Raw genomic sequence first — 27,372 nt, forward strand, 5'->3', positions numbered from 1 at the left:
TGGTGTTCATAGAGAGTTTGGGTCCACCAGGGCTACATAATAAAGTCTAGTGTCAAAAAACAAAACAAAACCAATAACACCCAAAGCCTCTGCAAAGACTTCCTCTGCTGACTTCCAGCCTGGACTGCTTAGTGTTATTTGAGCTCTGTGACAGAAAAGAGAACCCAGCCCCCTTCTCTTGAAAGTGATTGCGGAGTAACATGAGAACACACATCAGTTTCTGTAACAAGGAGTCCCTCTTTGCTGAGGGGGGAAATAACAACCCAAGTGTTCTAAGGGGAGGTGAGAACTGGACCAGCTGCACTCCAGTGCTAACTGCAAACTCTGTAGCTGGAAACCGTTTCTTCCGTTTATAGAGGTAATACAGGGTCCCAAAATTTCACCAAATCTACAAGTCCACTTAGCCATAGTCCTAAAATGAAGTTCGTAACCTCAGTCGGGCATCCTCCTCCATAAAAATGACTTTCGTGTCATCTCGAAGGGACATGGAATATGGTCACTGGCACAACCCCAATGAACAGGACAAAGAGTTCATTCATGGCTGCCTGTCCATTTCATAAAGAGGTAAACGGGCTGCAGGGAAAGGTGCTGAACTTTATTTTCTGCACAAGGGAAATTAAACATCTGCTAAGCCTGATGTAAGTTAAACACCAGAGAATGAGAAGTGTGTGGCTGAGCGTTTACTAAAAGACAAGAACATCCTACTTTCGTATTCATACATACATACAACTTAATACCCGACAAGTTCTTGGATCATGTTGCTACAAACACCTCTGGAAAAGTTAATCCAGACGTGTAACTAACCAGACTTGGTGTTTGCCTGGCACAAGGGTGGAAATATGAAGATGAACACAGGCTGAGATATAATTCTCAATTAATTAGACAAATTCAATTGCACTGGTTTTAATTCAACTGCAATTTAATCTTGGCAGTGTCTTTCCACTTACAGTCAGATCAAAGTCTTATTAACTTTATCCACTACTGCAAACAAACCAGGGCTGAGCCAAGGAGAGACTCCATTCAGAAGGAGTTTTTAATGACAGTGTCGAAAAACCTCTTGGCCTGTGCCTACTCAGTCACCCTACAAAGCTCTGACCTATGCTTGGAGTTGAGAGGCAATCTGCTTTTTAAATTCAAGTGAAAAATAGCCAAGGGGGATACTTTGGCAGAAGGTCAAAGCCCCCTATTGAGGTGGTAGTATGGCAATGCTTCATAGGTAGGTTTATAAAAAAACAATCTAAAATAGTATAGTGATACAAAATTATCTAAATGATTCCCTTGCCCCAAAATAGCTGCACTGTAGAAGTGGTTCAGTGATAGAGCACTTGCCTAGCATATAAAAAGCCATGGGTTCAAAGCCCAGCACGGAAAAAAAAAAGAAGTAAAGAAATGTGCTGGCCACACGCACACAACCACTCATGCAGACACATATGTAAACACACACAAATAAATAAGATACAATCTACAATCTTAAAAAAATTCTAAGGCAGAAGGGCTAGGGAGATGGTTCAATGGTTAAGAACACTTGATGCACAATTAAAATGACCAAAGTTCAAATCTGAATACAAGCCAGGCTTCCTGCAAATGTTTCCAACTCCATCATGGAGGGGTCAATACCTTTTTCTGGCTGCCACATGCACGCAGGTGCACATGCACACATACCCACTCAGGAGCACAGGTGTACATACCCATTCAGGAGCAGGTACACATACCCACTCAGGAGCACAGGTATACATACCCACTCAGGAGCACAGGTACACATACCCACTCAGGAGCACAGGCCCACTCAGGTGCACATACCAACTCAGGTGAGCATACCCACTCAGGAGCACAGGTTCACATACCCACTCAGATGCACAGGTGCACATACCCACTCAGGAGCACAGGCGCACATACCCACTCAGGAGCACAGGTGCACACACCCACTCAGGAACACAAGCCCACTCAGGTGCGCATACCCACTCAAGTGTGCATATCCACTCAGGTGCACATACCCACACAGGTGCACATACCCACTCAGGAGCACAGGTTCACATACCCACTCAGGTGCACATACCCACTCAGGAGCACAGGCGCACATACCCACTCAGGAGCACAGGTGCACACACCCACTCAGGAACACAAGCCCACTCAGGTGCGCATACCCACTCAAGTGTGCATATCCACTCAGGTGCACATACCCACACAGGTGCACATACCCACTCAGGTGTGCATACCCACTCAGGTGCACATACCCACTCAGGTGTGCATACCCACTCAGGTGCGCATACCCCACTCATGTGAGCATACCACTCATGCATGCATGAATTCATGCAGAAAATTTAAAGAACTTAAAACATAGTCTTAATTTTTAGAAAAATGAATGGGCTTATATGTTTTCTTAAGTCCTAACTATAACGATACTACATAAACCCTAGGGCAATTACAGCGAATGCTTGTGGCAGGTAAATGGATTACATTCCTGGTCTAAGTAGATGGGAAAGAGGATGGGAATGAACAGTTACTGCCTGCCTATAAGATAAATAAAAGACCATCTCTGCGGGAAATGGTATGTTACAGCATAAATAACTAAACTTAAACAGTATTCACTTCTAGTAAATGGTGAGTAGTAGCTGACTCTAAGTCTCACTATGAAATATTTGATATTATCAACGTGGCATTTTGCTTTCCTGCATGCCAAAGTCCTTTGAAGCTGTGAAGTAGAGGTTCTGAGAGCAATGACTTCAGTCTTTTTGTTGCTTATGTTAGAGCTTCCCATTGTGGGTAAGTATAGAAAAATGTTTCAACTTCTTGGCTAAGTAAGTGACTTTAATAAATGCATACATATGCTGGTGACTCATAAATAAATATGAAGGAAAGAAATGGGCTAGTCTAATTTGAAGATTGTGTGATTCTTAAAACTGAGGAGCAAGAAGAAAATACCAGGCCTAATCCTTCATAATGCAGAGATTAAAATTTACCAGGAGTAAAGAATGACTGCAAACACTATCACACTGTAAATTATTCTGGCCCAGGCCTGGCATGGCATAGACTTGCAGGAAGTTATGTTTTGCTTTATTATCAAGTCCAATATACTATCACATCATGTATGAAGAAGCGAGGATCCAGATAGGTCAAGGGCATTAATGAAGGTCAAGCTGGTATTTACAGACAAAGCAAGTGATGGATTCAAATCGTCCAGCTTCTAAAGCCAAACTGTTTTCAGAACACCAGAAGTCAGTCTTCTGGTTTCCTTGTCCTATCTATGTGCTCACACTTCCTCACACAGCACTTCCTCCAGGGTGGTCATACCAGACTTACATCAGAACGCAGCACATAGCAATTCTAAGACAACAAAGCAGCATAGTTCTCTCCTTGCCTGGTTTATTTTGCTGAGTTTTCAACACCATTCTACACATCTGCCATTAAATTATTTGTCCGTTGTTTAGAATGACTCACAACCTTTCAGCATAAAACAAGACAAGAAGCACAATAATGCTTGAAGGTTTCTGGTGATGAACACATGTTTGCCACTGAGTGGCGGGGCAACAGAAAATGGGCCAAACACAAAGAGCTTTGAAGCAAGAAATTTTGGAAAAGAGGAAAGATTCAGAAATGGCCTTTTGGACTCAAATCTCTGCTCCACATTTTTAGCCAACTCAAGTTTCACAAACAGTTGGTCACCATCATCCCTCACCTAGGAAGTGGGCAAAACCCACAGGCTTCAGCGAGCTGAGATGAGGGACAGTGGAAGACAGGGAGGTGCATGGAAGGTTCAACAACTAAAACACCTAACAGTGCCTAGAGGAGATACTCCTGTTGGCTAACTCTACCGTCAAATAGTTCTTCTTCCAACTCAGAGGAAGAACCCAAAGAGGGAGACAGACATCTTGATCACAGTGGTGATTTGGTTGAGTGAGGACCCTCACATTTACGATGTGCTGGGCATTGTTCTAACCCTCTTGAACAGTGAGTCCCAAATAAAATGTTTTGTTTTGCTTTTATAGTTTTGTTATCCTGTTCCGGCATGGCAATAGAAAAGTAACTAAGACAATAACATTTCAGAAGATATAGTTGCCTATATTTATTTCAGATGTTCTTTTACAGGCAACTTCAACTAGAAAAAGACCTGTTTGTTCTTATGGATGCTGCTGACAAAGTCACTGCTCTTCAACTGACAAAACATTAAAAACTAATGGACAGAAACTCATGTGGGATTGATGTGGGATTGCCCTCTGTAGGTTGTGAATATGTTTTACTGCCACAGGTTAATAAAGAAGCTGCTTTTGGCCAATGGCTTAACAGAATATAGCCAGGCTAAAAAGGATATATAGAGAAAGTAGTAGGCGGAGTCAAAGGAAAAAGCCATGTAGTCGCTGCAGGAGACAGACGCCGGATGGAAATTTACCGGTCGGCCACAACCACATGGCAATACACAAATTAATAAAAATGGTTTAATTTAAGATATAAGAGCTAGCTAAAAATATGCATAAGCTAATAGGCCAGACAGTGTTTTAACTAATACAACTTCTGTGTGGTTATTTCGGGTCTGGGTGGCCAGAAAACAAGCAGCCACCACCAACAGAAGATCCTCAATGTGTAATCAATATGCCACAAAGATGTACCCTGTTGTCCACGCTAAGACCTTCCCATGCCTTTCTGATTCGCTGCTTCTTATCACAGTGTCATAGAAAGAGGCCTGCTTCCCCCAAACTCTGAGAAACTTAGAGTGAGGCTGAACACAGCTCTGACCAGCGAACGTAGACTGCTGCGGGGAGCACCTTGGAACAGAAACAGGAACGAGACCAGAGCTCAGGGGACTGCCCTCACCTCTCACTCCCTGCTTTAATAAATACAACGGCTAGAGCGGCCACTGCAGTCTGTAAGCAACAGAAGTGACAGGAGTATAAAAAGAACTCATGCCAGGAAAATAAGAAGAAAGAATAATACTGAGCCTATCGCTGTAGCTAATGCTTTCTATCTAAGAGTTAACCACGGAACTCCTTATGTTTCTAAGCCATTGTTTCTTGATTGTAGTCGAAAGCATCCTCAATAAACATAGAAATCCTTCTAAGTCCCTCATCCATGGCAGAGGATATTTTATCTGCCTGGCACCTTTTGTAAACCTAGAAGCTGCTTGTTGGTTTCCATGTGAGCTTCCATATTAACACAGAACATTCCTAATCCTTGAGCCTAAAGTAACTGTGTTACTGGAGTAAATCTGACCCAAGCAAGATTAACCTGAGTCCCTTTCTTATAATTTGAATATTCAAAACCAGAGATAAGTCTCTTCTCAATGATTCTATCCACACAATAATGCATTTGAGAAGCTCCTGGTAGCCACGTTTTCCATCACACAGATAACGATTTGTTGTGAACAAAAGACTTGACTCGTTTCCATTTCCTTTCCTTAGCGTGTAACAGATGGGATAGCCTGGATGAGCCTCTCGACTAAAACATTAAAAGCTTAAGGAAATAGTAAAACGCATTTGAAGTGCATTCAATGGAGCTGCTACCCAGTCACAGAGTCAGTGAGGCCAATATCAAAGTGAAAAAAGGGATCAGTGGCAGGGGCGCCGGTCCATGCTTAAGCAAGCATTCTCCTGAGGAATTCTAGAAAACCCAGAGATCTGTGACAGGATATCAAACACCAGACAAGGCTTCAGCCCACTCAAGGCTGTAGTCTGAATACAGCTCAGATCACTAATTCCCATATCCTTACAATGGTAAATACCAAACAAGCCCATCCTAAATGATGGGGGAGAAGGCAACTTACTTTTTAATTCAGTTCATCTACAGGGAAAAACTGACATAATAATTTAAAAGAACCAAGGTAAGACTTCATATTGGCTTGCCACTGTGTTTCATGCCAAATTGAAAATCTGTGGATTATATGTAAAAAATAAACAGAAAAAAAAATTAAAAACTTGCTATAAATTTGACTTCAAGAAATTTTGAGTTGGCAGCACTTCAGGCAACATGCAGCAGAAAACCATTTCCTCTGAAGGAGTATAACTTCAAGCCAGGCCTCAATGAAACTCCGCAGATGAAATGTAAAAATTACATAAGCACATGATCAGAATAATCAAACACAATGGAGAATTATGTTTAAAAATACCAATAGAGAAAGAGAGATCTGGAGGCATCGTAGCTATTAAAACTTTTACAGATGAACTACTTCAGGAAAATATCTTATGGAACAGAAAATAAACAGAGGCTTCAATGTATGAAGGAATGAGATCAACCAAACATATGGAGATTTGGAACAATATATATATATATATATATATATATATATATATATATATATATATATATATATAATTACTCTCTCTAATGAGTATAGCATAGACTTAGTAAACAAGAATATGGCTAGGGGGTGGTCACACACATCTTTAATCCCAGCACTCAAGAGGCAAAAGCAGGCAGATCTCTGAGTTCAAGGAAAGCCTGGTTTACATAGAAAGGTCCAGGACAGCTAAGGCTACACAAAGAAATCCTGTCTCAAGAAAAAGAGAAAACCAAACAAACACGAAAGAATAGATGATATAAAATAAGAAGGTCCAGTCTAAATAGCAAAAATGTAAATAAAAAAGTTTAAAAAAAATCCTAAAGTTCCAGAAAGTAGCATTTGCATAGTTCTGAATTCTCCATGATTATTTGTAAAACCAAATTCAAATCTGGAAATCTAGCAAATATTGTGCATAATTAACAGAGGGAAATAAACACTTGGGGGTCACAGGAGGAAGACTGTAGAGACCAAAGGCAGAGAGAAGATTGGAAAGTTAGCAAAGGAGAAAAGACACAGGACATTCGCTCCTTAGTACTTGAGCAGAAACAAAAAAAAAAAAAAACCAAAGGGGGGAAGTGTCCATAATCTACAAACCTATCCCAAGCAAACTATCAATTACAAAAAAAGTAAAATATACAAAAAGTGAAGATATTTTCAGAATTCCTCAAATTTAAGGCAGCTTCTTGAGGCAGAAAAAAATTATCTGAGATATAGATTGATTAAATACAAAGGTCAGGCCAATTTTTTTTTTTTTTTTTTTTTTTTTTTGGTTTTTCGAGACAGGGTTTCTCTGTAGCTTTTTTAGAGCCTGTCCTGGAACTAGCTCTTGTAGACCAGGCTGGCCTCGAACTCACAGAGATCCGCCTGCCTCTGCCTCCCGAGTGCTGGGATTAAAGGCGTGCGCCACCACCGCCCGGCTGGCCAATTTTTTAAAATGGCAGTATGAAACAAACTTATACTTACTTAGCAAAACTAGACAACAACAAAAAGAGCTCTACCATTAGGGAGAATAAAAGCACGTACTGAGAGAGGAGAACAGAGCTTAAACATTTCAATGTCTTGACACTGTGGGAAAGAATGACAATCATCAATTTCAGGCTTAATGAAGGATGTGGGGTAACTACTAAGACAAACACAGGAAGTATAACCTGCAATCCAGCACAGGTGAGCCCAATGGAACAGACACAATAGCAATCCTTTAAAATCTTCAAGCAGGGCTGGAGAGATGGCTCAGTGGTTAAGAGCATTGCCTGCTCTTCCAAAGGTCCTGAGTTCAATTCCCAGCAACCACATGGTGGCTCACAACCATCTGTAATGAGGTCTGCAGGAAGAATACTGTATACATAATAAAAAAATAAATAAATATTTAAAAAAAATAAAATAAAATCTTCAAGCAAGGAAACAAAGCAAGAAAACAAACAAGAGAAGAACTTATAGAAAATCACTTCAAATATACTGGTATTTTCAGCAACTCTAAATGAGCTAAAGATTTCAATTAATAGACAAAGACAGAGCAACTTTTAAATATCTGCTTAGCTATAGTTTATGGTATACATCTCTAAAATATGGCAGATAATTTAAAACTTAAGGTTATACCCATAAAAAACTTAAAAAATGATTCTGTTGGAGCCGGGCGGTGGTGGCGCACGCCTTTAATCCCAGCACTCAGGAGGCAGAGGCAGGCGGATCTCTGTGAGTTCGAGACCAGCCTGGTCTACAAGAGCTAGTTCCAGGATAGGCTTCAAAGCTACAGAGAAACCCTGTCTCGAAAAACAAAAAAAAAAAAAACAAAACAAAAAAAAAAAAGATTCTGTTACCAATGTTTTATTTAGCATCAACTAAAATGAGCCTTAGTTCATAAAACATTACAGACAAAAAGAATGTGTCCTACCACAATGATAAGTAGCTTCTGCCAAACCAACGGTTTCATCACTTTCGTCCTGCATTAGCATAACCTCACTACACATCATAAAAGAAAAAACTATAAGACAAAATGGTGAAATCCACTGTTGAAATCTAACTTTTTGTGAATTTTATTTACATTACAATTCACGCTCTTGCTTGGGACACAGTTCTTTAACCCTAAACACTTATATAAATCCATGCCATTACTACTGTAGTTAGGATGTTGAGCAGTTGAACATGCCCAAAACATTAATAGCAGAAAAGCTTAACAAACAACTTTCAACACTGTTAGATCCAACAGACAGAAGGAAATAGTGGAACTCAGATGCCCTTAGATTATTAAAAAATAATAATAATAATAACCAAAAACACTCTATGCGGTAGGAAATATAAACACACCCCTGGGGCTACACAGATTCAGCAAAGAGCTAACGGTGCAAGCATTAGGACCTCACTTCAGTTCCCAACACCCACATGAAAGATAGACATGATAGCCACACTTGTTATTCCAACAGTGGGAAGATGCAGAAAGGCAAATACTTGGGGCTCTTGGGCTAACCTGCCTGGCTACATGGGTGAGCCCCAAGTCCCACTGAGAAACCCTATCTCAAAAAGCAAGGTAGATGGCTTCTGAGTAATCATACCCAGGGTTGAATCTCTGGCCTCTCCATGGTCACATACACGTAAACACACAACCACATACAAATGAATACACATACACAAACACTTCTAAATAGCCATGGACAAAAATTGTAATTAATATATTAAAATAATTAAAATTGAGTAAGAACAGAAAATCTCTTATGGCAAAATGTGTAGGATACAAGTAAAGCAATATTTAAAGGCACTTACAGCTTACAATGCTTAACAACGTAATTCAAGAAGTAAATTAATTTGTAAATTAATTGTTCAACTTAAGAGAGCAATAAGAGAGGCTGAGAGATGGCTTACTCTCTCAAGAGCCATGCAAAAAGCTGGGCATAGCATCTTGTACCTGTAGCCAGTTAGGCAAAACAATCAGTGAGCTCTAGGCTTGGTGAGTGAACCTGACTCAGAAAATAAGCTATCCAGGAAGACACCTAACATTGACCTCTGGCTTTCACAAGTACATGCACTGGTGCACCTATGCACGCACGCACACAGACACAGACACACACACACACACACACACACACACACACAGTAAATTAAGAGGTGGGCAGGAGAGTTGCTTTCAACAAAGAGAAAGCTTCCATGTGCTTTCAGTTCACCATTCTGTTGTTCGTGGCCACATAACTTCAGACTCTTGGGATCCTCATATCTCTTACCGACTCTAAGCCCTTAGCTTCCCTTGTCATTTATCAGGAACAACAGGGAACACGAGAGAATTCAAGGTCTTCTCACATCTGTTGGGTCTCTTGCCACAACAGTAAAATATTCACAGGCTCTGGGAATCCAGCAAGTGGGCATCATTGAGGGATGTTGGGGAACAAATAAGTTCCTTCAGCATTAACAAAATAAGAATGCAAGATGACACAGTACATTTTTAAAAAATAAGCTTACAACATTGACTTAAAAAGAAACAGCCCTTTAAAGACAGAAAGACTCTCAGCCAGTAGTAAGTCTTCACATAAGGAAAAAAGAAAATGAATGGCTGAGACTTCTTGGGACTTTCCTCCAAAATTCCATTCACCAAAACCACAAGATCACAGAACAAGGAAACAAAGCAAAAGATGGACAAAGAAACCAAAATGAGCCACAGAAAATAAGGGTGTGCCCCCAGACCATTCCCTTCCATCCCTTATGTAACTGAGTCGACAAAATCTTAGGACAGGCCTATCACCCCCAAATCAGAGTCCTTTCTAGTTTACCATTCCACCAGCCAGCCGGTTATCACAACTCACCTCTCAGATGGTTTTGTTAAATAGCAACGCGATCCATATTAATGGCAGGGCCTGAGGATACATGTATAACGAAAACCAGGAAGTGCTTTAGAATGCCTAGCTTTTCCAGCGAGCTCTCTCACTATATTTTTCTTAAGCTATTATTACTAAGATGAATTCAGATTATTTGGACACAATGACCTAATGGAATAAAAACATATCTGAGATTCAGCATTCTCAAGAACAATCCACAGAGTAATTCTCAGTTGCCTCTATACATTCCTTAAGGACAGGGGCCATTCCTTTCCATCCAGGTAGATGATTCAGAAGCAGTCAAGGCTCTTCTACAATTCACTAACCTTTGGGGCTGCTTTTCTGAGAGTCTTTGCCAAGGATGCATTTTCCATTGCAATAGTTAAGATTCCAGCACAGAAATAAGCAAACTGGCAAGAGGGAGGAAAGGCAAACAAATAATTCATCTTCCCTCAAGTATACTTCATCCTTCGAATTCTATTAAATAAACATCTTAAGGTAAAATTACAAAGCTAAATCATAAAAATTATATGAGAGAAAACTTCCTAAAACGTTATGGACATGGAGCTGTGATGATGGAAATTCATCAAAACATGGGGATTAGTGATAAAGCCAGCACTCAACTGTGCCTTGTCTGGGCCTGTGGGCATAGGCCTCTAATCCCAGCACTCAGGAGGCAGAGGCAGGCCTTTGAGTTCAGGGTCAGATTTTCATGACAGTTAGGGTTACATTGGGAAGATCATGTCAAGGAAAAAAATGGCAAGAAAGTCAACGAAGGATCAGAAAATCTCATTCTTACCTAAAAAGCCTGAAAGCTACTTTACCATTTTCAAGCAACATAAGTTTAATGGTATTTTTAATATTTTCCATCAAGTTCAGAAAGATAAATTACTGTAGTTCTTAACAGGCAGTTAATGGGGAATGCCAAATTTTACATAACCTACATACAGATCATGGTTTGGGGCTCTATCACTACTCTGTGACTAATGGACTACAGAGCTGGAGGGCTGGGGGAGGCAGAACACAGCTGGATTTAAACAAGGAGATGTTGGCTCCATTTAATGACATGTTAAGCATTCAAAGTAGTAGGAGTCTAGAAACAAGTTGGAACTGCTCAAAAACACCAAGGTTTCACTCAGGAAATACTGCCTGCCCTTCACACCCACTAGCCAGACCTCAATGCGTGACCATGTCAGCCACCGGCTGGGCACCACTTTCACGCCATGCCTTGTGATTCTGTACCTTGCAGGAAACATCCAGAAAGAACGTGGGATGTGATGTTTTGCTCTCTCAAAAAGCTGTATAACCTCATTCCTGACAGTTCTGGAAATAAAATCAATCCTAATATTAAAACAAAACAAACAAATAAAACAACAGGAAAAAAAACTCTCAAATTCTCCTAGTTTGCAAAAGACGAATCAAGACGAATTATGTATGGGTTTCCTTCCTCCTCTGCCCAGGTCAGAGGACTGCATTCCCTTGGGCTTTTATAGCCCTGGATAATATTTAATTAAATACTCTGTTCTGACTGCTTTATGTACTAGAGAATACTAATTTTAGAAAACCAAGTTAGTTGTTTCTCTCTAACTGTATGTTATTATAGCGAAGGTCAAATTTTTCACTGAAACTATGGCAACGACACCCCGGTACTTTTTTGCCGACAAGACTAAAACAAAATTCTCAAGACAGTCTTCCGCTTGATGGCTGAACCTGTACGGGATTACTCTGTTTCTCCCCTTTGCCTCAAGTACCACATTTGTGGGATGGCTGAGGGGTGGGAAGAGGACTCAGTCACAGCAATTCACTAGCATGAGTCCGAGTGAGCTTATATCTAAGTGTCATCCCTAGTAACATTTTTAGACGCATATAATTTTAGCCGCATAAAACACTGAGACATTTCAGAGGCACCCAAATTAGAACATAAATGTACCTGGAAAAATACCAGACCAGGGTGGAAGCATACACTTTTACATTTTAGTAAAAAGGATAATCCTGAACTTATCTTCTTAAATATTGCAACTACGCAGATTAATTTTTTTTTCATACCGCTCTGCAACTATTGGCCTCACGAGGAGAAAAGAATGGCTCTTTGAAGAGGTGCGTCTAGTTCTCCACACTTATGGATGCTCTCCTTGTACTACTGCCAAACCAATACTATTGAGAGGAGCGTAATTTTGGCCTTATGTTTGCACGCCTGAGTGAGAGTGGTCAAGTTTGGTCAATGCTACAGAAGTGATCTATCGGTGTCCCTTTTAGAAGTGTGATTGCCCTTGGAGACAAATAGCACAAGCCAAATGGTCTAAACCTCACCAAACTTGCACCCCCTGAGGGTAGAGACAAAGAGGTGGCTTTGGAGAAAGACCAGGCCGGCTTTATCTTCCTTGTGTCAACAGTCTCAGCAGGACTGCTGCTCAGATAAGAGAAACACAACTTCCTCTTCCCTCCACTAAGCTTGTAATGGTGTACAGAAGGCAGGATTGCCATCACAAGCAAAGGGCCTATCAGTTACTGAGGCTGATCAAGACTTGTGAAGGAAAACACCTGAGGACTTCCTTTCTAAAGGCAGTGTCTGTCAGGAATATCCTCCCAATGGCTGCCACATTCAGTAAAACCTACAAACCTGAGAGGTTAAGGTTGGCCTGCCTATGGATGGATACATGAATGTAGTTTTTAAGTACAAACAGATCAGTGTTATAGAATATGGCATGAGACAGAGCCACACTGGGTCTTTCTGACAGATGTCCTAAAAGCTGCTTATGACATATTCAGTCGCTATGGTTTTTAGGTATTGGGCACTTAGGCTTCGTCATACATGCTGGCAGTGGTTCCTGTGCACTGGGTCATCCTGAGACAGTATCACCATGTCTGTACTATTTTATGGATCATCAGCAGCAGCAGGTAAGGAAAATGAGGCTTGGAAGGTTTACTAGACCTGTCCACAGCCACCTCGCTAGTAAAAGGCAAGGCAAAGGCTTGGATCCACGTCTGACCCCGCAGCCAGGCTTCAGCCACTCCCCACTCCACTGACTCTCCACAGCCACTTCCTTGCTCGCTGCAAGCATATGCAGCAGGACCTTAACTTGGCAGGCTTTTGTTTTTGCCATTTGTTGATCTTTACACATATTCAGTCATTCCATCTCTCCACCACTTTGCAACCTTCTCCGCCGACTAGACTGAACCCATTTGGTTTCTCAAGAACCTCTCAGCATGACTGCTGGATCTACACTCTTTCCAGCTGTTTGCTGATCCATGACCCAACCATAGGGTTTCCACAGGAAGCCGAGCAGAAGAACAGCTGGGTCCTTTGGTGCAAAAACAGACACTGTCAAAGGAGAGCATCTACCTAACCTCTGTCCTAGAGCAGAAATTCTATCTCTGAGCCCCCAACAGATGCTCAGTCCCAATTGACCAGAGGAAACACCTAGATACAGGAGTCTTCAGGAGTAACCAATCCAGACTTACAGTCAGGACCAAGCTCTTTACAGCTAAATCACTCTGCTCACTCTTAGCCAAGTCCCACAGACTTCCTAGTACGACTAGGAAGAGGCACCTATCATTGTCTCTGTAGGAACCCTGCAGGAGCCAAAGGGTCTGTTAAAAAACACAATGACCCAAACAAAGTCTCACCTCAGATCTTCTGTCCCTGGGACACAGTCTGTCTATCAAAAGCAGAATTAGAAAGTCACTAAGCAGCTCCTCTGCCCTACACTGACTCTACCAGTCCCTACACCTAGGCATTAAAGAATGAAAAGGTGGGAGTGCCCAAACAAGAGAGGGGTGTGTGCTCACACACGTGATGCGAAGTGCTACTACAGCTTGTCTACAATGTGCTCTCGCCCTCTTGAGTTGAGACCTTGCCTCTTGCTGACCTGCTGACCCTGCGTTAGCTGTTTCTACTGGACAACATCCCTGTTTGGTTTGGTTTATAGCAAGAGGCCTCAGATGGCTTCTGAACAGCACAACTCTACCAGTTCTCCAGATGTGGGTTCAAATCCAGGTCGAGTCTGGCTCCCTACACTCTCTAGAGTCAAGGCACCCAACTGTCAAATAGAGACAATAACACCACTTGCATCATGGGGTTTCTTTAGCCATTACTTGTCAACGAACATATGGTCCCGCCAGAAGGCCCGTCACAAGGCAGTCAAGGAATCTTGAAATTGTAAACTTCACAGGGGCAATAAAAATTCAATATGTTAAAAAACCAAAACAAAACAAAACAAAAATAACCTCTGAGGACAGATCAGTTTTCTCTCCTGATCACAAACACCTAAGATGATCACTCTATAGAGAAAGGTTTGTTGGACTAACCGTTTTGGAGTTCGTTATTGGTTGTCACTGCAGCAAAGCAGCACAATACAGTGAGAACATGTGGTGGAACAGTCAACTCAGTAAGAAATGAAGGAGAGAAGAACAGAACGTCTCCTACCCCAACCCAAACCCTGCAAAAGGCCTAAAGTCTTCTCACTAGGCCAACCTTTTTAAGGTACCACCACATCCTTGCCCAAGTCTTTATACTGTGAGTCTTTGAGGGCAAATCAAGATCCAACATGTAGCCAAAAAATGAGACCAACTATAGCCCACTTTCCAGGGAGAAGACAAGCCTTTATAGAACTACCAGATTCACATCTTTTGGAAAGAGATTACGGCATGAGACAGCATACTAAAAAGATCGGAGGCCAGTTGACTTGAAATGTCATCAATGAAAACACAGTTGGGCTGAGAACCACGAAATGTCAAACCAGGAAAAACACTGACTCCTCTTCAACTGACTTTTCCTAAGAATCAACATTATAAGCATTGGGTCAGACAGGCGAGGCAATGTATGGTACTTCCACATGCCCCAAAGTCTAGGGGGAAAGACAAAAGGAGAAGACAGCTGTGATAAACACTATACTGGAAGGTCAGAGTTACAGAAAGACCGTACGTATCTCTAGTCTGTAGATGGAGCTCAGAATGACATAGTTGGAGAGCTCACAGCAGAGGCAACTGAGAAATGGAATGATTTTCACTAGGACAAAAAAATAAGGCAAAAGTTGTGTTGGAGCCAGACAACTTCTGGTTCTGTCATTTCTAGCTATATCATCTTGGACCAAACATCCCACATCCAGTATGTCAGTTCCCCATCTGTAAAAGAGCACCTCCTTTTAGAATTGTTCTAAGACCAAATGAACTGATGTATATAAAGGAAACTGTACAAATTAAATAAACTGATTTAACTAATTTAATTAAAGACTGTGCAAAGCACTCAGAACCATTTATTTGTATTTATAGATGGCATACTACTCACAAAGGAAGATGGGACAAAAGGGGTGTGTGTGTGTGTGTGTGTGTGTGTGTGTGTGTGTGTGTGTGTGTGCCTTTAATCCATGATCCCGAAGAGAAAAAGGAAACTCCAGGCATGATCTGACTTCAGTTTTGACACAGCATCATTCTCTGCCCCAGCAGACTAGTTACACGGCTCTAACTTCCTCACTTGTCAACTGAGGTTATCATAAGCTCAAGTGATTCACCTCGTGTTCGTCTTCACTGATGCCCTCAAGACAGGATTATCAAAACCCTCTGCCAAAAGGAAAGTCCTTAATCAACCACTACATACTGCTGTCAGAAGAACCATATAATGATATGACAATTTGACCCAATTACACTGGCTGGGATTTCAAAATCCATTTGTTCTTGAGTGAAGGAAGCCACATCGCGTCAGTGAGATTGAATTAGATGACATGGTAATCATATTTATTTTGCTAGGAACATTTTCGGTATACACAGTTGAAAATTATTCTCCATTAGCAAGGGATTAACTATTAGGGTAACTGAATATGAAACAGACAATGTTGTCCTGTTTTCCAATAGGTGACTCAAATATTCAAGAATGAATGGACTCAAAGCATGAGAATACCCATGCTCACTCATTATGCGAGGGACCTCAAACATACATCTCATATTTTCCAGAAAGTGGGCAGAAACCTAGGGAGCTGCTCGCAGGAGTGTGTGGGACTCCTGCAATAATCAAGCTACAGGAACCAGCCCCACTGATTGTGTAACACCCTAGAAGCCCAGGAAATTGATTTAAATTACAGCTTTGTTCCCTTTAAATGGAGTCTGTTGGTACAAGATTGAGATAAACTAGCAAATCTGAAATGAAGATTACAAAACCTACTAATCTTTTTATTAAATTTGAATTGACTTTGTGAATAAAGAATAAGTTGCAAGAGCCTCTCCTACAAAACAGCTTCAAGCATGCACAATATTGTCAAAATGTTCCGTGGCATGTATCTGACATGTCCCTTAAATAGATTGATTTTTCTCCACTACTTAATAAGACAGGCAAAAAATAATTCTGTATTCCTATCATGGATTAGAATCAGAAGAACAAACAAAATTTAAGTTCGGCCCTCCCCTTTACATGTAGGTATTTAAAACTAAATAAGATATGGGTTCATTCCTTGGATGCCTTGCCAAAAGGAGGGGGGTTGCTTAGCAACAATTAAAACAATGTGCAGCAAAGGAGCAGGGTTTGAAAGAAACCTAAGCCAACAAGCTTTCTTTAGTGATCCTGGAAGACCTCTGTGACCCAAGATCCTGGCTGTGACTCCTTCTGGCCCCAGGGTGAAGTCTGGCTGTTCCTTTCTTATCTTGACAGAGACAACTTGTAATCCCAGGGAGATCAGGACCTACTTCTCAGCAGCGTGAGGCTCCTGAATACCAACGCTTTCTTGTGAAATATTAACCTGCCCATTTCCAGTCCTGGCTCCAGTGTTAAGAGTTGGAAGGGATTGGAGGAGTTACTTCATTTAAACTGCACTTAACAAATGGGGAAACTGAAACATACAGACAGAATGATCCCTCCAAGATAATGGAGCAGCTTTTCCTAGCTTTGGCCTCAGACGGTATCTTTTCCTCAATGTCCTACCTTAACTGCGGGCAAGTCTATGACCTAGTAAGTAGGTTTAACCATTTATATCACTGAGCTTGAAATATGCTACTCTTGGTAGAGTCAACTAGCAAAGTTCCCAGGTAGCTTCAAGGCCAACACAAAGCACATGGACCAGAAATGAAACACTTCATTCCTTCTTTTCCCACTGAGCCAGCCTATTAAATCTCCAAGACCCTCACAAAGGGACCAACATCCTGCAAGTACTCTAGACATGAAGAACAGGGGGATCTGGCAAAAGTAGAAAGGCCACAAGCTTGCATCTCAGACCCATAGCTATGCATTGGGCCTCAGAGGGACTCATCCTGGAAAGCCACATGCTTTTCTCCAGGATCATCCCAAGAGCTAGACTCCAAGGCTGTCAATGTAGGCCCCAGGCTGAGGGACCAGACATTTTCAGCCAACACCCAAGATAAAATGCACAGACACTGGGCTACACTGGCCTGGACTGGGCCCTTAATGGCACTACAAATAGACCCAAAATCATATAGAGTATGCGTACTCCTAAGCTTGTGTTGGGAACAGCTAAGGAGTCATTATGACAAAGGGTCCAGGCCTTCTTTCCTTCTTAGCATTCCTTCTCATTGAAACAATCCTCAGTAAAAACTAGGAAGAATGTAAGATCAGAAAAGTAACGTCTTGTCTGTTCTCAATTTGAAATTATGCCAGTAACAAGGGTCATGCCCTTAGAGAACCCCTGAGCCAGGGGTTGAAAATGATCTACAGGGCAAAGAGAGGAAAAGCAGAGTTTGCCCTCAGGACTCTGACATTCAGGCTCACCATAACACTGGAGCCAGCTCCTAACATCTGTTAACCTAAATAGCATTAGGTATGAAACAGATGTGCCCTGCTCTGGGGAGGCTCTGCAGACAAAGGTACACATGAAGAGTGTCACTATTTACTCTGCCCTCATAGGACACAGGAAAGTATTTTGCCCACTAGCCTTCTGCTTGCATCCGGAACTGCTGTGGTGTGGGAACAGATGACTTCCCAGAGAATGCGGGTAATTTTTCTCCCCGGAGTATAAATGGCTGACATATGGAAGGTAACCAATAAATGTTTGTTGAATGAATGATAACCAGCCTAGGAAGGGGCATCTGACTGTCTATAGGCAAGTTACTCAACTTCTTGGAACCTCCATTTCCTCTGCTGCATAATGGAAACATCAATATCCACCCCCAAGGAAGTGGATCACACACACAAATTAAAAGACATCATTCACCAGAGCAATACTTTGCATGAAGGAGATGGTCTTTCAATGTGATCAACTGTTAAATATTAGATGGGTCTGTCTCTCCAGAAAACCCTAAGATTCTTAAAACCACGGGAAACTATGTCCATCGACCTGCTGCTCATCATCCCGCCTGCCCCCATCAACAGAGCCAGCAGGTGGTACACCATGTTGTCTCAGTCATACACCAGCTTAGGTGGGTTACCAGTATTCAAAATCCATCACACTGTGGGAAGAGAAAGGGAATCCAGGGGCAGGGAAGACACCCAGAACATGCTAGCACACTGCAGCCTGATGCAAGCTCCTCCCCAAATTGATGTATCTACTTATAGGACGTGATTTGTTTCCTTTCACTTCAGTTCTTCCCCACTCGATTTCTCTTTCTCTTTCCCTACCTCCCTTCCCCATTCTGCCCTTCCTTTCCTTCTCTTTCTGAGTCAGGGTCCTCCCTCTGTAGTCAACTCACCATCTTCCTCCCGCAGTCTCCTAAGTGCTGGGATTACCGGTATGGACCACCCTGCCTGGTTTTCCCACCTTAAATGTAAACTTCTCTTCTAAAAGCTTTTTGTAGAAGCTAGATGTTTTCCACAAATTTAAATGTTGCAGTTTAGTGACGCTGATATGCTAACTGGTCACTGGTCCAAAGTCAAGAATATGAGGCCAAGGTTGTTCTCTTACAGTGAAAGTTTCAAGGATAAAAATTCAACCATTGCCCCAGTGTGGGAAAGAGATTACACAATAGATGGTGTAACCAACTCTAAAGCCTGTTTGATTCCCTCAAAGCCTGAATTCCCTTCTTTCTACTCCAACAACCCTGGAGGTTATGAATGTGAAACGAGCAGAGGCCCAAGACGAAAATGGGGACTAGCTGTCAGTTTCCATCTTTCCTTTCTAGAAAGTGCTTTTTATATTTAGTATCTTGAAGGAGGAGGGGGGATGTGGAGAGATGGGAAGAGCAAAAGATAATACAGAGAAAGGAATTCACTAACCACAAAGTTTCTATTCCTGGTTTCAATCTGATGTTTTCTTCCTTATTCTTCCTAGATTGTGGGCAAAGCTAACATCTATCAGAGAAAACAGTGATTCTGCACCACCGTGCACAGACTCTAGCACATTCAATGGTACCATAGGTGTCCCAAGAACCAAGGTACCAAAATGACTCCAAATCTCAGCTATTTCTTGTCATTACACAGAAGGAGATGACACAATTCAAATTCATTCAGATATAGAAGTTGGTTTATCCCAACAAAGTTTTAGGCAGGGGATACAGTCAAGGAAATGACATGCATGAAAAGAGAATTCATTTGGAAATGCACTTACAAGCATCAGAGAAAATCAAGAGCACTCAATACTTAACCCTTCTGCTTCCACTGTACAAAAGAAAAGCTAGTGCTATTAAGGCACAACCCATCCTAATCACTCTGTTTCTCCATATAATCTTCAATTATAATTACCTTTCTAAGAACAGAAAGCCCCTATTCTACAATTTTTCTGGGGAAGCTCAGAAATTATACAGTCTCTCAAGAACACTCAGCTTATACAGGACAGCAATGGACCTCGAATCTAGGCATGGATTCGAATCTAGTCCATGTGTGCACCCTTATACATACAACATAGTCTGCACTAGAGGACACCAGCTCCTATTTCTCCTAGCCTTATAGCCACTGACTAGTCCTCTCATCTTCACTCCTTATCGTCTCTGTGACCTCTTGTAAGCACTGTTTTATTTTCAGTTCTTGGGCATCTTTCAGAATTCCCCATGAGTGAAAACAGTCTTTTTCTATCTGTTCCTGTCATGCTTCATCGCCACAAAGCCTTCCAGGTCCACCTATCTTGTCATAACTGACAGAATTTCCTCAAGTACTAAATTCTTTACACACATTTATCTTATAATCAAGATAGCCAGGTTCAGAGGTTAAATAATGTGGCCGTGTCATACAGGTAAAAACCCGTGGAACTTCTATTTGAACCCAGAAAAACCTCACTGGTTTAAGGTTCCATATTTTTAAACATCAGGGTTGCAAATCTCAGAAGGAACTCCCAAAATAAGAACCCCAAAGTCAGAAGTCATGGGGAGTGGAACATAAACAGGCACCCTCCAATTTCCATCTACTAAAGAACGATTTAGAATGGTTCTCGATACGGGAAAAGCGTTGGCAAGCCAACAATGCAAACTAAAGCAAATCCAAGTGATTCAGTGAAGCTCTGCTGATTGCTCGGATAAAGGCCCATCATTCCACTGAGCTGCTTGCCAGCACCTCTTTTTTCCATATGTGTTTGTTCAATGCAGGGAGAAAGGAATCCATGAAGAATGGACCAGGAATTCCTGTCAAACTGCCCATCGCCTATGCACAATTTCTAAACCACCAAAATGACCTTCAACTTCAAAATGTACTTATAGCTGGAGAGGTAACAATCTCTTCTGAAAGAGGGGTCTTTTACTTCACTTCTGGGGAAAGTTCTTGAAGTAGACGACATCACAGCTGAAAGAAATGTTTAAGAAAAAACTTAAACTATTCCTCTTCTCCCTAAGTCCCAAGTTGGAGATCTCGCAAGCAGATTGGCCAGGCTTCTTACCTGCATATGGGGAGCTCAGATTCAGCACACAGAGGTCAGGAAGTTCTGACCTACATTCTCAAAAGTCCTGCAGCTCAACTTACTTCAGACTAGATTTCCCCATTACCCACAAAAGCAGCTCACACCTAGAAACTACCTAGAAAAATCAATAGACCAAGTCACTGTCTCATTCCTACCTATACAACTAAGTCAGGACATAAAAGGAGACTGGTTGTTTCCAAATGGCATCTTCAAGACTGTGCTCTGATTTCAAAACAGCTACCAGAGACGCATCCAGCAAAAGCCACCCTGTCCCTACTGCCAGGGAAACATATATGGCTCTGGACTTCCTCTGTACTGGTCCTATTTACTTTAATGTCCTAAACCTGTATTCAAAACAGCCACTTGATCATTCGTGATTTAAAAAAAAAAAAGAAAGAAAAAATCTGGGAGATATGAAATTAGGTAGACACAGAAAAATATATACTGCATAATCACTCTTATTTGAGAAATCTTAAAAACCTTAAACTCAGAGAGGCAGACTGAAGAATAGAGGTTACCTGGGCCAGGAGGTTGGAGAGGGTCAAATGCTAGAAGATCTCACTTAGATGGGAGGAGCAGCTACAAAAGATTTATTGTTATAACATGGTGACACAAAGCAAACACTAGAAAACCTCAGAGTAAATTTATAGAACTCAGATCACAAAAGCAACATGAAGAAATCCATGTTAATTAGCCCAATGTAGACATTCCACAGTGCCTGCCAATTTCAAATCATTCCCATGTACAATTTTGTTAGCTAAAAAAATGAAAAAGAATATTTGACAATACTTTTCTTAAATAATTAATAACCACTGGTTAACTTCATTCATTGCCTTAAATTCTCATCCAGCTTTGTCTTGGCCCCCAAGGCTGAAATGGAACATGAGGTCCGGCTGGACCCAGGACCCAGCCCCCTGCTTCTGTCCAGCATCCCTTTTCTGTGTCCCAATGGCAAAAGCCAGAGCCTGGATTAGCCCTTCCCTCAGCAAGGAAATTGGGAGTTTGTACTTATTAGCAGTGATTCGTAGCCGTGGTTGCACAAGAGAATAACCCCAGGGAGCTTAGAAAACCCCAGTGCCCAATTAAGTGAGGGAACACGGCAGGTGGGAGCAGTTATTAGCATTTTCATAGCTCTCCAGGTGATTTCCTCCTCATGCAGCCAAACTGCAGATCCAAACTCCTATTCCCATCTGCCTGAAGCTATGTGGCCACAGGTGAGATGCTCGGGTCTGAGTCTAATCAATCCCTTCCCATGCACAGGAGATATGAACTCTCCAGCTGAGCTAACACAGGCCGCATACCTCTCCCAGCACGGTGACCAATGCAAGTCAGTGTTGGCTTGGGAATTAATTCTCAGTGTCACTCATTAAATGACATTATGGTCATTAATAAATCCTGCATTTTCTGCTGTACTCAAGATTTTGCTTTAAAATGACCCATGGAGGAGGAGCTGGCTGTGGAGAAAAAGAAATACAGCAGAAGCAATAGCTGCTTCAAGTTTCGGTGACTCATTTTTTTAAAAATAGTTTTCCCTCATCCTCAGGTAAAAACATTCTCCTGATAGCCCCGTGCCAACTGGATACAGCTCAACACCATGCTGCATCCAAATGGCTCCTTTCCATCTGAACGCCTGCCTTCTATTTCATCCTAATTTCTTTAGCTTTCATCCAAAGGAGTCAAACAGTTTCTAAATCGCTCAACACAAAGAATTTAGAAGTCAGAGGATAGAATAAGCAACTGGTAACTGCTGAACCCTCAATGACTGAGGCTGTGAGTCAAATCCCTAAGACAGTGGGTTCCCAACCCCACTGCACAGAATAATCACAATGTCACCAGGATGGTCAAGTGGTTAAGGCACTGGACTCAAGATCCAACAGACATCAGTCTGCAGTGGTCTGAGCCACACTCTCAGTAGGACTTCTTTATGAATACATTTCTCCTTGTTGTAAGGGGTCGGGGGATGCCTTATGGATCTCACTGACCATTTGAGTCTGTGCACTCAAACACACATGCTGAAAGGAGAAAGCCAACTCCAGCAAATGTCCTCTTACCTCTCCCATAGTCCACACATGTACATACACAAAATTCATAAACAAATAAAAATAGTAAATGTAATTCTTAAACCACCTAGGAAGCTTTAAAAAAAAAAGATGATAGTGCAGAGATGTGTGCGGTGGCTCACACCTTTAATCCCAGCACTGGAGACAAAGAGAAAGGAGGATCTTTGGAAATTCGAGGTCAGCCTGTCTACACAGTGAGTTCCAGAACAGCCAGAACTACATAGTGAGATTTTTTTAAAAAAAAACAACCAACCAACAAACAAACAAAAATCAGTGCCCAATCTTAAGGGTTAATTTAATTGAGCTAGAGCATCTACGGAATTGAAAGTCTTCTTTAGATAATTCTAAGATGTGGTTCAAACTGAGAACTAACACAACAGAAGTCAGAAACAAAGAGATGGCATCTAAGATGCCAACTACCTTTTGAGAAAAATTAAAAACACAGGACTACAGAAGGTGACATTAATAGGCAAGTTGCCCTGCTGTACCTTTTAGCTTAACATCAAGTACAATAATCAAGAATATCTCATTCCAGGTAAGGCAGCTAAGAATTACCATGGCCCTAAGAGGGATCATGAGATCTGCTCAAACAGCCCATGCTCCCTGTGACTGGATCCTTAAATCTCATCTGTTTGGAGAAATAGCTTTGCTAACGAAAAGCTTTCAGATGAATTAGTATTTGGAAGCACATATTCTGTAGACAAACTAAGGCCCTTATAAAAGCCATGCCAATCTTGACTAAGAATTTATTTACACATTTTTTCAGGAAGTTTTAATGCCAGGACTTGAATCTGATTTTGAAAAATATACTTAAGTAAATAAACCTCAGGTTGCTACAGAAGAAAGAACTGGAAGCAGGAAGGGAGGGAGGGAGGGAGGGAGGGAGGGAGGGAGGGAGTGCTGTTCTTTCTTTACTTCGCGGTGAGGGAGGGAGGGTCAGCTGCCCTCACAGTCAGAGGAACACCCTTCATAACTTATCAAGGAACTCCAGGTGACTACTCCATCAAAGCCACTACTTTACCTCTGAATTTCTTGGGTGGATTGTTAAGGTCCCCAGCTTCTGGCTGCACAACACAACGATCATCAACCAGGCTGCAAAAAGAAAAATAAATAAATGTTGTATCACACCAAGTCTACAGAAATACAAACATCAATAAGTATTATGCAAAAGCAGAATATCCCAGGGCTTTTCCTATGTAACAATTAGAATGCCATGTTCCTCTGCCAAGGAGTGTTGGCCAAGGAGTGAAATCTTCTATGCACGGAGTGAAATAAACCTAAACCCAAGGCCCAGCAATCTGCTTCTGTGATGGACGTGTTACTGTTTTCTGTAGCTCCTTTTCCCAGAACCACATCTGTGACGGATTTGCACACCAACATGCAACGTTGCTGAGGTCTGAAAAGCTCAGCCAAGGGTCAATACATTCGATGAATGGTAGGTGAGGAGCCAACCCTGCACCAGGAACTATACCAAGTCCTAGGACGTGGACTAGAGTGAGCCAAGCCCCAGCACTGAGAGCTCAAGGCTTAGCTGAAGAAGCCATAAAAAGAAGCTAACAAGTAAGGCAAGAAGGAATAGAAGAGAACAGTCAGGGACCATCTGAGCCAGATGCCTTCTGAAGCTGCAGGCAGAGGAAGATGTTTCAGAACTGTTCAAAAGCTGAAGTAGAGGTTGAAGCATGAGGACTAGAGCAGCTTCCAGTAATGGGAACCCAGTACAAAAGCACAGAAATGGGAAGGGCTTGGGGCTTCAAATGCACAATGATGTTACAAATAAGTAATAGTCCCAGATTACATTAGGACTAATAAATCAAGTTCTGCCTTCATTAAAACTTAATTTAACTAGCATAATTCTTTTTAGGAGAATTACGAAAAATATAAACATATTTTTGAACTTCGGAGACACTAAGATACTATGAAGTTACATGACCTACCCGAGTTTCTAAAACTAGGAGAGCCAGCTCATTTTCCACACGACCATGGAACTTGATCCCAGGTACCATGCTAGGATTTTGAGAAGCTTTTCCATTAACCTATGCTGCCTCTTATTCCAAATGCAAGGGACCATTAAATATTCAACTTTGACCTTTCCTATTCTTTCCTCCAAAACTGACCTTTACCTTCTGAAGTCTGCCCTGTTTTCAAGGCCCTAATTCTGAGTGTCATTTCCTAAACTAAACTATATATCCCCAAAGAAGCCTTTCTTGCTTATAAACTCTCTCCTCCATTCTCCCAACCAAGCTGTAGGGAAGCAATGGAGTAGGTTCCCTGCTTCGTGTCTCATAAGATGCCCAAGGCTGAAGTTCAGTATCTGCCCAGTGAATTGAATCAAAGTGTGAAGAGTATTCCGCCTTTGCCCTCAATACATAAGACCTCACTAGGCATCTACAAGAAGCACAGTGTGGTCAGTGGCCTGGGGTTTTCGATTAAAATCAAGAGTACAATGTACACATATAAACTCTCTACCCTGTGCCCTTGTATGGACAATACAAGTTCAGTGAGGTCACCAAAGCTAATTCAATATTTAAAAGGGTGGACTCAGAACCCAAAGTAAGTGCTGGCGATGTAGTCCAGTGGGAGAGTTCTTACTTATTATGTATAAGACACTGGATTTGGTCCATACACAATGCAAAGCTGCACTAATGATCAAATACCAACAAGAGGAAGTGATAGGAGGAAGGGTCTCATTGAGCATAGACTGTAGATAACATTACATGTACCAGCTAAGGGCATGTTATTACATCATTTCACTGGTCCCTTGTCTCAGTACTTCATGTGTAAAACCAAAGACTTGCTTTCAAGAGTCTCCACTCAGGCAATGTTCAGATACTTTCTACTTCTAAATGTATCAGTTCCAGAGTCACAAGCCCAACCCTCCTACCCAGGCACACTGAAACTCTGTTCCTAGAAGGGATCTAAGAGCCTTTGTTCTTAACAAGCTCCAAAGGTGATTTAACCGCACACCATGCACACCAGTGTAGATTCACATACACACTGGTTCTCCACAGTCCTGTTGGAATGCTAAAGTTCAGTGAGTCATAAAGCCACTGAGAGGTACCCACCAATAGTCTATAAAAACAGGATAGACACCTGTCTGGGGGCCAGACACCAAGTCCCATGAAGAGACTAACAGTCACTCATTTGTGTCTATGACTGTTACTTCCTAAATGTTAAGCACATCCCAAGAAGGGGGAGGAGGTCAAATTTAACTTTCCAGGTTAATGTTTATGCAAGCTACTCTCAAGCATGTGGGAGTATAAAGGCAAATTATCCTCATCTAAAGGAAGAACCAGTATCCAAAGTTTAAAAAACACTCACCTGAACTTTATGAGGGACTCAACACAGAACACTTGAGAAAAACATTAAAGCCAAAGAACATGCCCCTCTAAGAATTTTAAGAATAGTGCACACCTACAATTGTACACTTAGAAACTGAGGCAGGAGGACTGCAAGTTCAAGGCCAGATTAGGCTCAAAATAATAATATAATGCCGGGCTGTGGTGACAGATGCCTTTAATCCCAGCACTTGGGAGGCAGAGGCAGGCAGATCTCTTGTTGAGTTCGAGGCCAGCCTGGTCCACACAGTGAGTGTCAGGATAGCCAGGGCTACACAGAGAAACTCTGTCTCAAAAAAACAGACAACAACAATAATAATAATTAATAACAATAATATAAAATAATGGATATCCTCCTGAAAGGGAAAATAGGAAAGGAGGCTAAGATTCTAGGGACTCAGCATCTGTGAGATCAGAGGCCACAGAGGAAACATAGGTTATACGATGGGGCTGAGGTCTGACAGGCACCCAGACAGGCTGTGAGCAGACAAGGAAGCCAGAAGAAACTGCCCTACAAAGGTGATGTGTTAGGATTCCTAGCTTTGGAGACCTAGGGCAGGTGACTGCCCTGCCTGAAGCACACAAATGTCGACTCCATACACAGTGAGGATGGCGGTGCTCACCGTGATGAGGGTGCTTGGGAGCTAAGGGGATAATGGAGGCACAGGATTTAGAACAGCCCCCGGTACACAGTGAACACCCACCGGGCTCAGGGAGTGCTTACCACTGCTGTACCGTACTGTAGTCAATGCTGAAAAATAAGAAGAGGGTGAAAATTTTAACCACAGGTGATAAAGAAAGATGGCCATCATTGGAGAGGCCCAAGGAGCAGGAAGCCTGTTGCCCAAAGCCATGGAAGATTAACTGTTAAGGGTAGGTCTACTACACAGAGAGACCAAGCTTAGAAAGAAGCCGTGGGTGAGTTCTGAAAATAAACTCTCTATAGAGTGAGAGCACAGGTCTAACTGAGGTATAATTCTGCTATCTAAAATAATTTCCTCATGGGGGGTGGAATAACCTGAATGAGTGCTTAACAATACTTACTTTGCACAAATACCAGAAAATAAGCACACTTCCAGTAATAGCTGTAATTACAACGGACATTCTGGCTGCTGTAAGAACGGGCTTTTGGAAAATCTGCTAGCC

The 27,372-nt window shown here is 41.8% G+C and overlaps 1 protein-coding gene across 8 annotated transcripts in view; it reads right to left on the minus strand.

Annotated features, from left to right (window-relative positions):
• Window positions 1-27,372, minus strand: part of Itpr1 (inositol 1,4,5-trisphosphate receptor type 1) — a 338,451-nt gene that overhangs the window by 284,628 nt on the left and 26,451 nt on the right. For all 8 annotated transcript variants that reach the window (XM_038318103.2, XM_038318102.2, XM_038318101.2 and 5 more), the window contains exon 4: window positions 23,913-23,983. In XM_038318103.2, the coding sequence (XP_038174031.1) occupies window positions 23,913-23,983 (71 nt within the window). The remainder of the gene's footprint in view (window positions 1-23,912; window positions 23,984-27,372) is intronic.

The sequence above is a fragment of the Arvicola amphibius genome, chromosome 2 (genome assembly GCF_903992535.2).
Source record: "Arvicola amphibius chromosome 2, mArvAmp1.2, whole genome shotgun sequence".
Taxonomy (NCBI): domain Eukaryota; kingdom Metazoa; phylum Chordata; class Mammalia; order Rodentia; family Cricetidae; genus Arvicola; species Arvicola amphibius.